This window comes from Sturnus vulgaris, chromosome 2 (genome assembly GCF_052056855.1).
Source record: "Sturnus vulgaris isolate bStuVul1 chromosome 2, bStuVul1.hap1, whole genome shotgun sequence".
Classification (NCBI taxonomy): domain Eukaryota; kingdom Metazoa; phylum Chordata; class Aves; order Passeriformes; family Sturnidae; genus Sturnus; species Sturnus vulgaris.
In genome coordinates this window covers 98,131,853-98,146,319 of record NC_142244.1, presented here as the reverse complement: position 1 = coordinate 98,146,319, position 14,467 = coordinate 98,131,853, and the positions used below count along the sequence as shown (strand labels likewise).

Below are 14,467 nucleotides of genomic sequence, written 5' to 3'. Positions count from 1 at the left end.
TGAAAAGCAGTCTGGCTTTTAGTCAGTCCTACCAGATTTTATCTCACTGTCCTTCCTCAGTGAAGTAAGTATACTTTACACCTGCCTTGCTACATGTCGCCCCAGAGTTGTGTTGCAGAGTATTGCAAGTGCTTCAACAGGTCATAAATGTTCCTCTTGTAAGGCTCAATTTCTTCAGATATCTAAGGCTTAATTGCATTGTTATTTTTAGATAAAAAGTGGTTATGGGTTATTACTTCCTTGTAAGGAAAATCTACTTAAGACGTCATTAGCATTCTCAAAATTTGTCAATCACTACAATAATAGAGAATCACAGAATGGTTCAGGTTGGAAGGGACCTTTAAAGATCATCTAGTCCAATCTCCCTGCAACATGGCTCAGAGCCCTGTACAACCCAGCTCTGAACACTGCTGGTGATGGGACACCCACAGCTTCTCTGGGCAGCCTGGTCTAGTGTCTCACTGCCCTCATCACAAACAATTACTTTCTAATAGCTAACCTAAATCTGCCCTCTTTCAGTTTAAAACCATTTCCCCTTGTCTTGTCAATACAGGCATTGGCAAAAAGTCCCTCTCCACCTTTTTATAGACCTCCTTTATATGTTGAAAGGCAGCAATAACCTTGGAACATTTCCCTCCCCAGGCTAAAAAATCTCAGCTCCCCAGGCTAAAGAACCTCAGCTTATCCAGTCTTTTTTTTGTTTTCTCCAGCATCTCACAGAATCACAGAAGGATTGGTGTTGGAAGGGCCTCAGGAGGCTACCTTGCCCAAACCTGCTGCTTAAATAGGGCAACTTGTAGCCCTGGACCATTTCCAGACTTCACCACCTCTATGACAATCTGTGTTAGTGCATGAATATCCTCAGAGCAGAAAAGTTTTCCCTGATGTTTAGAGGAAACCTCACATGTTTCAATTTGAGCCCATCCCTTCTTGCCACTGGGCACAAATGAGAAGAGCCTGGGCCCATTCTCTTTGCATCTTTCCTTAAAGTATTTATACAGGTCAATAAGATACTCTCTTTTCCAAGCTGAATAGGGCTTCAGTCCCAGCTCTCACAGGTTTTTCTCTTAAAAAATTCTCTAGTATCTCTTATAACCCTTTTCCAGACACTGTTCAGTAGCTCTCTATCCCTTTGATACTGGGAACATATCAACTTACACGTTTCCTATAAAATTCAATAAAACCTTTTAAGCTATTTCAAATAAAAGTTACATGTAAGATGTTTTGTGATTCCTTTCCTTTCCTTTCCTTTCCTTTCCTTTCCTTTCCTTTCCTTTCCTTTCCTTTCCTTTCCTTTCCTTTCCTTTCCTTTCCTTTCCTTTCCTTTCCTTTCCTTTCCTTTCCTTTCCTTTCCTTTCCTTTCCTTTCCTTTCCTTTCCTTTCCTTTCCTTTCCTTTCCTTTCCTTTCCTTTCCTTTCCTTTCCTTTCCTTTCCTTTCCTTTCCTTTCCTTTCCTTTCCTTTCCTTCTCATTAACTAACATCGGATGACTGTAATATTTTTCTGTAATATTAACTTGATCCTAAGACAGGTCAAAAGATCATGGGAGAGAGGCAGTTAATTTTTTTCAGCTTTCAGGGCATTCATATAATAAAGACACCCAGACAAGGCCCCCACTTTACAGTTATCCAGCCTGGACCAGACTACAATTTCTGAGATTTTTTTTTACATCTAGGCCTTTCAGTTGGGATTATTCTACAAAGGAAGAAGATCTGATATGTAATTCTGCTACTGCTAACAGAATAATACCAGCCATTTGCAAAAGTGATGTTGGATTAATGTATCTTCACACAGCTTGCATGCAAGTCTACAGGGGGCTCCAAAACTCTTTGCAGTGATCTGCTCTGAATTAAATTAGTGTAATGCAATTTACATCAAAAACAATTTCTGAACATATCCATTTTTCTTCCTATACTCAATCAGGAATGAAGGAATGAAAGAAGGGAATAGAGGAAGGAAGAAAAGGATGATAGTGCATTCATTGATTCATTCATCATTTCTTTTTCCATTTTTGGGCTGTAAGATTATTTCATCTGCTCTCATACGAATTATAATTAATAGAATTAATAAGGTGCTTAGCCTACATTGAAAGAAAATTAATGTTATTAGCCACAGAATAATTCTCTAAGGCATGTCACATGCAGTGACATTATAAGTATGAATGCTTCCAACATTGAATTATGTTATATACACATCAGTATGAAAAAGCAATAGATATACATAGTCCCAAAGCTTATCAAGAGACTTTGCAATTTTGATATTTGATGAGGATTGTGATCATACTCTTCAGTATGGGTTTAACAAGCCACAAACGTTAAATATTCAAGGAAGTATTTTATTCATGTGTCTTTTAGGCTTTTCTCCTTCTAATATGATGATTGCCTTACAATTGAATAATTGTCCAATTTGGTACAATTGTCCAATTTTGCTTTTCAAGAAATAAACAAATGAAAATAGAACTGTTTTGTATTTAGAATCCTGAGTCTTGAGTGAACTTTTCCACCTTAAAAGAAAAACTTTTACTTTCTCTCTTGAAAATGACACCTAAAGTCTTTCTGATTCCAGCTGATCTCTCAAATGAGGAATAATACTCCAGTTGCATTTCATCGTTCAATCTTTCATCTTTTTTGTCACTGGCCTGGCACTACTTCTACTTGCAACTTCTACTATTTTCTACTTTTTTTTTTTTAAGTCATCCACAAGGGTCTTCCACAACATGTCTCAGTCAACACAAAGCATTGTAAATTTGTTTTAGAACTCAGTTAAAGTTGGTATATTTTTCCTACCAAAGATCAAAGATTTCTGATATTGTTCTACAATGTAGTTTTCAATATGCTCATGTTTTCTTCATATGCTGTGCTGTCTTTACTTAGAAAGTCTTGCAGCATATTGTTATATCTGGGCTATTTTGTTCTTACTGCTTTTGCAAGTTACATTCATCTATGCATAAATACTAATTTTTGTCAAGTGAATGATAAAACCTCAATTTCTGAAAAGCTCACAGTATTCACTTTTTCATCTTTGCTAGGCTTTTTTAAAAAACTTTTCTACTGTATCATCTTCAGAGGCATTTCCAAGAACATACTGGTTACTGACATCAGAAGTACAGTGAATCAATCTACCTTCTCTGACATAGCTGATGCATTAAAACTGGACTTTTCAGTGGAGGTTAATGGAAATAAGTACTCCCTTCAACTGAAAAAAACCGAAAAGCTATATTATTCCTCTAGATTCATTTGGAAATGTCAGCCGTAACTTTTATTTTTTTTTCATCAGGCTAATAATGGAGGAGAAAGTAGCAGAGGAACTAAACACATTTTCTATATCCTGGAGCAAATATGCCATCTCTCATCAGCAAGATCATACAAGGCATAAGCAAAAAAGAGCAACCAGATCCCAGCTGAAAAAAAATGACTAGTTTACTAGTATACTAGCTGTGGATCTGTTTCCTGATTAAGCTAGATGTACTGTCTCTGATGCTCCTGTAATGAAACAGGAAAGGACAATATCTGAGGAATCTTGTGTATCTCTACATCTAAATTTGTTCTAATTTTCTATATTATCACCATTACATTTGTATCTCTGACTGAACCCAAGCTTTTTAAATAGCATGCTTCTGTCCTACAGTTGGTTTATTTGACACATCTCCTAAGAGCCTGTGGTCATTCTGGAAAAGAGCAGTGTTTTTCAATCTGTTACCACCTCTGCATCACTAAATAGTCCGAAACAGCAGCATGTCAGCTACCCTGCTTTCCAACTTGCTGTTCAAACCCTAGAGACACTCTCTGAGGCAGCAAGGAAACAGCAAAATGTAATGGCAGCAGCAAATAACCAATTAGGCTGGAATAAGCTAAATATTGCACAACAGAAAAAAAGAAATAAAGCACAGACAGTAAAACCAGCTAATGCCCAGTAGATTGCTATAATGTGGATGCAAACAGAAATTATAACACATGCATTCTTTTATCTAATGCAAGTACTCAGCTGACCAAGTGCTGGTGGCCACTGATAGACATGGTAAAGATTCAGGGTTAATAGAACTGGAATTTAAAAAAACCTGCTCTCTCTTTACAAAACATGATTTACAAAAGAGTATTGTCCTGTTATCTCCTACATTGAAAACCCTTCCTAAGCACATCACAGTTTCCCACAAGGGTTTTTCCCATTCCTGTAAATACTGCAGTAAGTACATTTCAAATCACTAAGTATGCTGCACTGCCTTTTGCCCACTATTTCTGCAACCAGACTTCTTGATGCAAAATATGCAAAGAATATATGTTTAACTGCACATGCTGGTATAATTTACGTATACACCAAAGCTAAGTATCTGTTTATAGCAACTTAGTCAGAAAGCTTTCTTGAGGAAAGCCAATTTGCATTGACTTGTACTGAGAAGCGAATCAACTTGGGGTGTACAGCAAGGAGAACCATAAAGATATCTTTACTGTTTACAGTACTGCTATTCTACCATATGATTATCTATAAATATGAACTGCTACTTGTTTTCACTGGTGATTATCTCTGGAATCAGAGAAACACTTCAATATATCTAGAGATACAGGAAGCCTGTTTAAAGATTTAAGAACCAATTCCTCTCCAGCCTCAGATAGAATGAAAGGCAAATTCATGTTTTGTGATTATTCTTCATAAACAGAAGTGGACTTCATCTTAGTGATTTCAGTAACTCAGAGAACTCACTGAAATAGTTAGCAAATTAGTTTTGGCAACAGTGCATATTATATATGTCATTTGAAAATATTTTGATCCTGATATCATATGGTCACTTTTTAAATTAAGATATTGTTTTATAAGAATAATCTGAATAGGCGCACTCAGAAGCTCAGAGGGTTGGATTTAACTACTCAGCTTCAAAAGTTTACAGTTAGATGTCAACATCTCTGATAACTCCATGCTGTATAGGCCACCTTTACAGTCAAAGAAGAGAATTGGCTTTTGTAAGACACAATAAATTTGACAATAAAGTAGATATTGAAAAAGCTCAGATTATCGTGCTTTATAAATGACTGTTTCTTTCCCCTAAGTATAAAGGACAAGTGTGACAGATATATTGTAGACACAAATTGCTGGTCTCAATTTGGTGAACACGAACACAAGTCATCATAAATTCCTTCCACTGCTGTTATAAGCACATATAACATACCTACACTCCAGTCCATTTCCTCCACTGAGTCACCATATAAACCATGCATGCTCTTTCCTTTGAATTTTTCTGAAGCATATAGAGCAGTATGGACATGAAGATAAGACAAGACAAGAAGAAATGGTCTATCAGTGTTCCTGAAAAACAAAACAAACCAAAACCACAGCCCATTAGTATATTTTATAACAAAATTTCTACAAATAAATCTTTCTTCAATAGAGTTAAAAAAAAAAAAAGGCTCCCTGTCCCCCTGCAAACAAACTAACACCAAAACAAAACAAAAGGTGAAAAGGAATACTGTAATTGATTACAAGGTAATTCTGAATAAATGCATACCCAGTAAAAATGCCACTCTTTTACTGAACTGAAAGCAAAAATAAATGGCAAATCTATCTAAATACTATTTGCTCTATATATTGAAAAAGGATTTGTTTAAAGGCAGGAATCTAGCAGTTTCTGAAAACAAACACCTCTCCTCATTTTACAAGTGTATTTTTATAAACTTGAATACAATTGCTGTTCAAAAACATACCTTCAGCACTACATACACTACATATCTATGAGAAATACAATTTCCTTCCTCACAAAGTCGCTTGGAAGCTGATGAACTAAACTGTTATGGGGACCTGGGTCTAAGGTATATGACCAAATCTCTTTTCTTTTAAAGCTCTGTATATTTATGCATGTGACTCTACATAACCCGAAAGTCATACTAATATAAAAATTTTTCTTCTCAAAGTAATAAACAATCTCCATTGTCTTCTCTCTGTTTCCTAAAGAGATGAACGCAATAGAAGAAAAGAAAAAGAAAGAGTGCAATAAATAGACTCTCTGTAAATTTTGCTGTTCATGTAATCTGTCAACATGATATTTATGATCACTTCCAGCAGGCTTTGAAAGCACAGCTCAAACAAGTAGTTCTCCTTATGCATTATTTATACTATTTTACTTAAAATTGTGCCATACTAGTAAAATTTACTGCTATATGCTATAACAGCATTTGAAGTATTATAATATATACATTTTGTAAATATCTGCTGAACCTCAAAAGCACTATCCACAAAACTTGTCTGGATCTCACCTTAAAGCACACAGCTAATTGCACACTACTTTTAGTTTCATTTATCATATTTTCCTTCACCAAGCTGTGGTGGATAATACCTGTGATTCACATCAACATCAAAGGGAAACCATGTATTTTCTCAAGCAGTTGCTTCATCCACCCTTTAAATAGGGGAGGTCCAATACAGGCATGCTCATAAAAAGAATTTCTTCAAAATTAACAAAAAATATCCTAACACTCAGAACTTTAAAACAAAGTCTTTCAGCAGAAGAGATTAATCTGATATCAATAATTTCCGCTTAAAGAAAAAGAATATTGCTTGACCTAGTATGTTTATGATCCATTTTTCCACTCACCTTGGTTGTATTTGTTCTTTCAAAAGTTGCATGGTTAAAGTTTTTTTCCTACTGGCATATACAGTAGTAGACAAACAGAAATGGGAAAATTTTATCCATTTTACTGATTTGATAAGTGTATTTCTGATGTGGATTATTTCTTCATTAAAAAATTTCACTTTTTAGGAAACTCAGAAGAAATACAACATTCTTCACATAGAAAATAGATTAAAAATATTTTAATTCTCTTGCAAACATTTGTGCATCAATCCTGTATTACCCTATTAATATACTGATCCAAAAAATTAAGACAATGTTTTTGTCTTAACATAAAAGATACACTTTGATACAAAGATACAAAGTTGTTTGTTGCTATTTGAAAGGTCATATATGTGAGAACTTTTCACAACTGTAGCAACAAATACCAGGAGATCCCTAAGACAATTAAAAAGGCAGAAAATATCACCAATTGAAGTAAAAAAAAAGACCTATATTTAAAAGTAGTAAATATATGTATATATTTAATATATACATAAATGTAATACTGACCTTTCACTAGAGAATTTTCCTGCGTGGCAGATGATTTTTGTTTTACAACCTGCATTTTGTAATGCCTTGGATTATGTATCCTTAAACACAGTTCACTGAATTGAGACTAATATACAAATTCTAGGGTAAAACACCACAAAAAATTATTTTGTACTTTTAACACTGCAGGTTAAATTTAGTTTTCATGCAAACTACCTTGTTCTAATGCCATAGAGACTGCATTCTCGTAACTGCCTACTTGCTTTGCTAAAAGTATCAATAGCTTCAATTACAAATGTTATTTTCAAAGTGTAATAATTCAAGTTTGTTTTGTTGTTGTAATTTCGTTTGTTTGTTGAACTCACAGAAAGATCTAACTTTCATGAAGAGTCATCGAATCAATGATATGAAAGAGCACTACATAATTCTTTTTTTTTCCAACTAAAATTGAGAGCTTTTGATTGACAGCTTGCTGTCAGGTGGAGAAGTGTCTCACCTATTAATATCCTATAAAAGATCAGAGAGGCAGCTATTTATCTCCTGCCAAAACACTTTGAGGAGAATCATAACTGAATACCTTTACTCTGACCTTGAAAATGGAATCACAATACCAGCTAGTAGGCAGGAGAGAAATTTGACAATAACAGCTTAACTCCTGAACCACTTAAAAAACCAGCTCTTTCAAAAATGTGTTCCCACTATCTTTTATACAGCCCAAACACATAGAATCTCTGTTTCAAAAGATTTGAGATTTTTTTATCCTCACATGAGTCACACAGTTTTCAATTTATTGAGTAGCTAGAGAGATTACATACATCTGACATAAGATATTCTTCAGGGTATTTTTAATGGATCTTGAAAACATCTTAAAGCATCACATTGCTGGTGATTCTTCTGCATTGCAGAGTACTGGGTTCTTTATAAGACTTTATAAAGACTGGGTGTCTTTATACTACTGAAGGATTCAGCTCAGGCTTGAGCTGTAAAATACAGCTTTAAAGTGGGTGAGAGAGCAATTAAAACTAACCTGACTTTGTGCTTCAAATATGAGTCTTTTAACTTTTTCCCTGCAAATCTGCTCTAAATGCTTGCTGCTTTGAAATCTCCTTGGGCAACTGTCTGCTTTTCTGTGCACTTAAATGGCACAGTTGACACCTTACAGGGAAGGAACGCCACCCAGAGGTGTCTGGACAAGCTCAAGAGCTTGGTCCCTGAGAATTTAATGAAATCCAACAAGGCCAAGTGCAAAGGCCTGCATCTGAGTCATGTCATCCCAAGTGCAAATGCAGGCTGGATGAAGAATGGCTTGAGAACAGATGTGAGAAGGATTTGAGGGTGTGGGTTGACAAGAAGCTCCACATTAGCTGGCAGAATATGCACTTGCAGCCCATAAAGCCGATGGTATCCCAGGCTTCACCAAAACCAGCATGACCAGCAAGTAATCCTTGAACACTTCCAGGGATGGGGCCTCTACCACTGCTCTTCATGTTCCAGTGATTCACCACCCTGAAAGTAAAGGATTCCTTCATAACATCTAATTTAAACCTGCCCTCTTTCAGTTTAAAACTATCACATCTCACTATCTGTCCTTATAAAAATCCCCTCTCCCTCCTTTTATAAGCTCCCTCAAGAAACAAGAAGGCTGCAGTGAGGTCTCTCTTGACCCTTCTCTTCTCCATACTGAACAACTTCAGCTTTTCCAGCCTGTCTTCATAGAAAAGGAATTTCATCCACTGATCATCTTCTTCATCTCCTCCTCTGGACCGACTGTAAGAGGTCCACCTCTTTCTTGTGCTGAGCAGCTCACACCTAGATGCAGTACTCTTAGTGAAGCAGCAGTGTGTCAACACAAGCAGATAGAAACATAACATCTCCTCTTCTGCAATTTTCCTTTTACTATAAAAGTTCTTCTTATTCAGTATCCTCTCAGTGGATAAATTAATTAGTGCTTATTCCCCATGGATGCCTCTGCTACTTGTAGATTAGATCACCAGTAAGACAATGCTCTTTGTGATAGGACTGGATGAATACACTTCATTAAACCTTCTGGTTCCTGCAGGAGGAAAAGCCAAATTTTGACTTAGTTGTATCAAAGCAGGACTGTTCTACATGCTGGATTTTGTTTTGTTCTGACTGTTAACAGGGCTAAAACTCTTCTTGGTCTGAATGAATCCATGAATTAATGTTTCTGTCCTGTTCTTTTAAAATACACACCTACAAACACAGATGTCCTATTTTCAGTTTTTTTCAAAATCAGAAAGAGAACTCAAGACCACCTGGAGGTAACTTATCAGAACCAGAAAAGGTGTTGAAAACGTAACAGAGAGAAGTGGAAAAATGTAAATATATATAGAAAATCTGACTCTTTCTCGTAGATATTAAAAGTAGGATTTGTTACTACTATATCTGCATTTTTGAAATTATTCTTCCATGACAATAGACAAGACACTTCTACTTTTCCAATTTCATGACTTCATTGCTTCCCTTAAATACTTAAGGTAAACAATTCACGTATGTTTGTATTTCCTTTCTCTATAACCATTTTTCTCCCCCTCCTCAAGAACATTTTTGTAAGCATGGAGAAAAAAAAGAAATTTATCATCTAGTACAAATTAAACTCATTACTAAACCCTCTCATCCACAAAGCTTTGGAGTCCAGTATAAAGATCTACTTCTGTTTCAGACGTGTTCCATTGACCACTCAGTCTGCCACTCACTGCAGAACTAGTGAGGTCCCTAATCATTCTTAAATGATCTAAAGATTGAGTAAAGCCCTCTATGAACCCACCCCTTCTTCCTGTTTTCTTTTTGTTCAAACGGCATAATCAGAAGTCTGAGAGAAAAGGCATAAAGATCCAGTAGAGTTGTTACAGCTTGTAAGTTACTGTATTTTTTAATATTCGTGCACATATACTTTTATGTACACAGAAATACACAAACTCTTCTCTGTAATTTTTATTTTCCTGTAAACTATAAGGAACATTCTTCTAGTATTCATAAAAACACTTGATTTGAGAACTGTAACTTCAGTACAACATGACAACTGTTAGATCTTAAGACCTGGTGATATATGGAAAAACTCTAAACCACAGTCTCCTAGAGCAGATAACAAAAAATTTAATATGTTGCAACAGTGCAATCTAGTCCTTGCAACAGTGTTTCAAGGACTAAAATAGAATAGATAAAAAGAAAATTTACAATTATTAACTGTTATCATAAAATTTTGAAAATTATGCTTATGCAGTCTATGACTGGTAAAACTAGGCAAGAAAATTCTTCAAATTCACCTTCACCACAGCTTTTAAATATAATCATATTTGTATTTAAATACTGTTTTCCAGAAACTAGATTTCATTAGACTTTTAAAAAATATTATTATTACTTGTGATCAGGTATGGAAGTTTCTCAGAGAAGTATTCTGTACCACACAGTGGTATTTTTTATGTTGTCAGTTTCTGATATGCTAGAAACTGGACTCTGGCATTTTGCAAAATTGGATTTTCTGTGCAGCTGGTCATTGAAGGGCATGCTGAAGAGGTATGAATGACAACTACATTGAATTTAACATAAAATAATTATCATCCATTTGACTTTCAAATACATTGTAGTATCAAGAGAGCATTCTGATAGTTTAAGACATGTAAACACACTTCCTCTCAGGTAAAAACAATTAGAATTAACATACACAGAGCTGACCTGCCCACTTACAATTAGAGTGAGCAACTAAATAATACCTGTTCTCACACACCAGATCTGACACTTGTAATTGCACACATTCTTCTCCAGTGCCATTTTTGGGCATTGAGTTTTGTATTTGCTCTCTTTCAGTCTATTAAGGAATGAACAAAAATTGTAATATGCACTGGACTAAGGAAGATAAAATACAATACCTCCTCTCCAAAAACCAGACCAAAGTAAGTATACAACAGCACATAGCTATTCACTATGAAGACAATATAAGACTTTAAAAATAAAAATTCTAATGATTATATAGAATCACAAGCCAAAGTCAGATATCCAGCAGTTTGAGGTAGTAGTTCTGAAGACCCCTCTCCTTATTTTCCTAGGAATCAAAACCTCTACTATTTTGTGATCTCTGTGCCCAAAGAGCCTCCATCCACCACAGCACCCACCAGTCTTTCTCTGTTCACACAGAGCAGGTCCAGCAGAGCCCCTCCCCAGGTTTGTTTGCTCACCAGCTATGTCAGGAAGTTGTCTTCCATTCACTCCAAGAACCACTTACACAGTTTCCTGTTCACTGCACTGCATTTCAGCTCTCATAAACTGAAGTCCCCCTCATGAACAAAGGCCAGGAATTGCGAGACTTCTCCCAGCTGCTTATATAATATTTTGTCTTTCTCTTCAACCTGTCTGGGTGGTCCATAACATAGTCCCACCATGGTGTCTACCTTGTTGGCCTATCCCCTGATCCTTACCTATAAACACACAAACTTATCACTACCATCAGTAAGCTCTGGATAATCAAAATACTCCTTAACATAAAGGTCTACCCCACCACCTCTCCTTCTTTGCCTATTCCTTCTGAAGAATTTGATGTTTATACATGGTAAGAAGTGACAAAACTGAAAATTACTGAGAAACAGCCAGAAAAGAGAATGTCTGGAAGTCCATCACTTGAACTCTGAAGAACTTATAGAGGTAATAAAAGCATTAGGTAAGTAAACTTACACAGATAAAACATGAGAAAATTAATATATATTCATATATATATTGTAAAGATATTTAACCAACTAAAAGATACGTGATATCTGATGATTTTTATTTTGATGATGAAATGTGTATTCAGAAGGTGAAAGCTTGAATTCTTTAACTTCAGGATTGTTTGTGCTCTGGTATAATTGTGCACAAGGATTAACAGTGTATATGACTGAGTTTGCTACTTAATGTATCAGATAAAGAAAAGGAGACTGTGACAAATACAGTGTTCAAACGTGTGGCTAAAGGGCTGAAAGAACTGGTATGACAAGAATGCTGTCAGGCACTGTGCCTTCCAAAAACCTTGTGGCCCTCCACTTCTCCAACCTGGTTGCCTCTTGGTGGCCATTCACTTGCAAATGGCCAAAGTCAGTGGTTTAGTCATAAAAGCAATGGTCTATAGGTGCTCTGAAGTTAATGGGTATGAACTCTATCATGTCAAAACTAGTGTGTCAAAGCAAATATTGATTTTGTTGCTCACACTAATATTCACTGAACTGATCTGCCCCATGTATTAATCTAATTACTCATATCCCCAGGAGTAAGGTTTATGGTCATATACTTTGCATGTGGATTCATTAAAGGGCACAGTTAAGATTACTCAAATGCCCTAATTGCTTCTTAATACTTTAGCATGTCTGGATATTCTCTAATATAACATTGACTATGAAGAGTCTAGGTTATAATTCTCACTGTAATTGCAGCACTCCTATTAACAAAGTTTTTTGTAAATTATGAATATGTGCTATTAACCTTGACTTCAATTTAACATCACTGTTGTCTGAAAACTACACTGACATTTGGGGCCAAGTGCCTAAATGATGTAAAGCCACTTACCTTCAGCTAGGTCAACAAAGCTATGCTGACTTAGATGATACATTATTTTTCCAGATCTAAACACTGAGGTCAAACAACAACACTAATCTACATGGTAACACTGCACATTAAACATATTAATGCAGTTAAAAGAATTAGTAGTTTTCTACCATTGATTTTCATCTTGAACTCACTTATTTTGAGGCAATCATTTCATTGTCATGTCATTGAAATCAGTGAAACATTCATAGATACCTAAAACAGTATCACAACAGGCTCTTTATATTCTTGTAAATAATGGAAGAATATACCAGCATACAGTTAATGTACTTGAGAGTCTCTTGAAATCTCCAAATACTCGGTCACTAAGCAAGTAATCTCTCAACAATTTTCAAATGTGTTTGTTCCTGCATTTGTAATAACAAAGTACTTCACTGTTAAATTAGTTACAATATATCTGAGAAGGCATCTTTATATCTATCCCCATTGCCAAGAGGAAATAAAGATGGTTTAGTTAATGTATAAATACTTATGAGAATGTTGATTGTGGGGAACACTTACTCATTTAAATAAATTAGTTATAAAAAACATTTTTTCAGTATAATGTGTAGTAAGGGCCACATCAAATATTCATAAGGATAGAAATGATAAAAAATTGCAGTATGAGATCACGATTTTTAGATAAACTTTTTTTTTTTTTTTTTGCTAACAGCTAGAAGCAGCTGCTCTGCACAGTCATTAAGTCTAGAAAATTTAGCTGCAGATTCTTGGTACATGTTTCCATCAGCAATGACACCATATGCATGTATTCACAGAAAATAATGATATGTACTTTAAAGAATAGTAATTCAGGGATGTGGAATAGACATTCAGAATAATAGTAATTCTATATCTTAGAATATGATTTTACCTTGATTTAGTATTTTTAAAAATGCTGCAAATTGTGTTGAAAGTGGTGGAGAAAAATACATACACATATTTTGTTCCAGAAGTTAAACTGATTAAATATGTTTTTCTCCAAATACATCGATCTCTATTTTAGAATATACAAATGTATACTTTTTTGACTTAATCCCATTAATAGCCCTTTGGTGACAATTGCAGCAAAGTAACTGATTTAGCAAAAAGGAACCATGACTTAGAATGCTTTTGCAAACCCAATGTTTAGGTGGCCCAATATGATGGCTATTAAAAACATTGTTTTCAAAACACCTAATTGTTTCACAGAATCATAAAATACATAATGAGTAAAGTTGGAAGGGACAACAGTGGGATAATCTGGTCCAACCTCTCTCAAAGTCATCCCAGAGCACATGGCACAGGATTATGTCCAGACAGTTCTTAAACATCTCCAGCGAGGAAGACTCCAAAACACCTCTGGTTAACTGTTCCAGGGCATTGTCACCTGCACAGTAAAAAAAGTTCTTCCTCATATTCAAGTGGAACTTCCTGTGCATCACTTTCTGCCCATTGTCTCTTGTGCTATTGCTTGGCATTACCAAGCAGAGCCTGGCTCCATCCTCTTGACACCCTCCCTGCAGATCCTGATGTACATTGATGAGGTTCTCTCTCAGCCGTCTCTTCTTGAGGCTGAACAGGCCCAGCGACCTCAGCCTCTCCTCGTAAGAGAGATGCTCCAGCTCCTTAATCAACTTTATTGTCCTCTGCTGGACCTGCTCAAGGAGCTCCATGTCTCTCTTGTCCTCAGAATACCAGAGCTGGACACAGCTCTCCATGTGGCCTCACCAGGCTGAGCAGAGGGGCAGGATCACCTCCCTTGACCTGCTGGCAATGCTCTCCCTAATGCTCCCCAGGATCCCACTGGCCTTCCTGGTCACAAGGATACACTG

The 14,467-nt window shown here is 35.9% G+C and overlaps 1 protein-coding gene across 2 annotated transcripts in view; it reads right to left on the bottom strand.

Annotated features, from left to right (window-relative positions):
* STS (steroid sulfatase) overlaps positions 1–14,467 on the bottom strand; it is a 123,224-nt gene that overhangs the window by 73,197 nt on the left and 35,560 nt on the right. For both annotated transcript variants that reach the window (XM_088160179.1, XM_088160178.1), the window contains exon 7: positions 5,160–5,296. In XM_088160179.1, the coding sequence (XP_088016305.1) occupies positions 5,160–5,296 (137 nt within the window). The remainder of the gene's footprint in view (positions 1–5,159; positions 5,297–14,467) is intronic.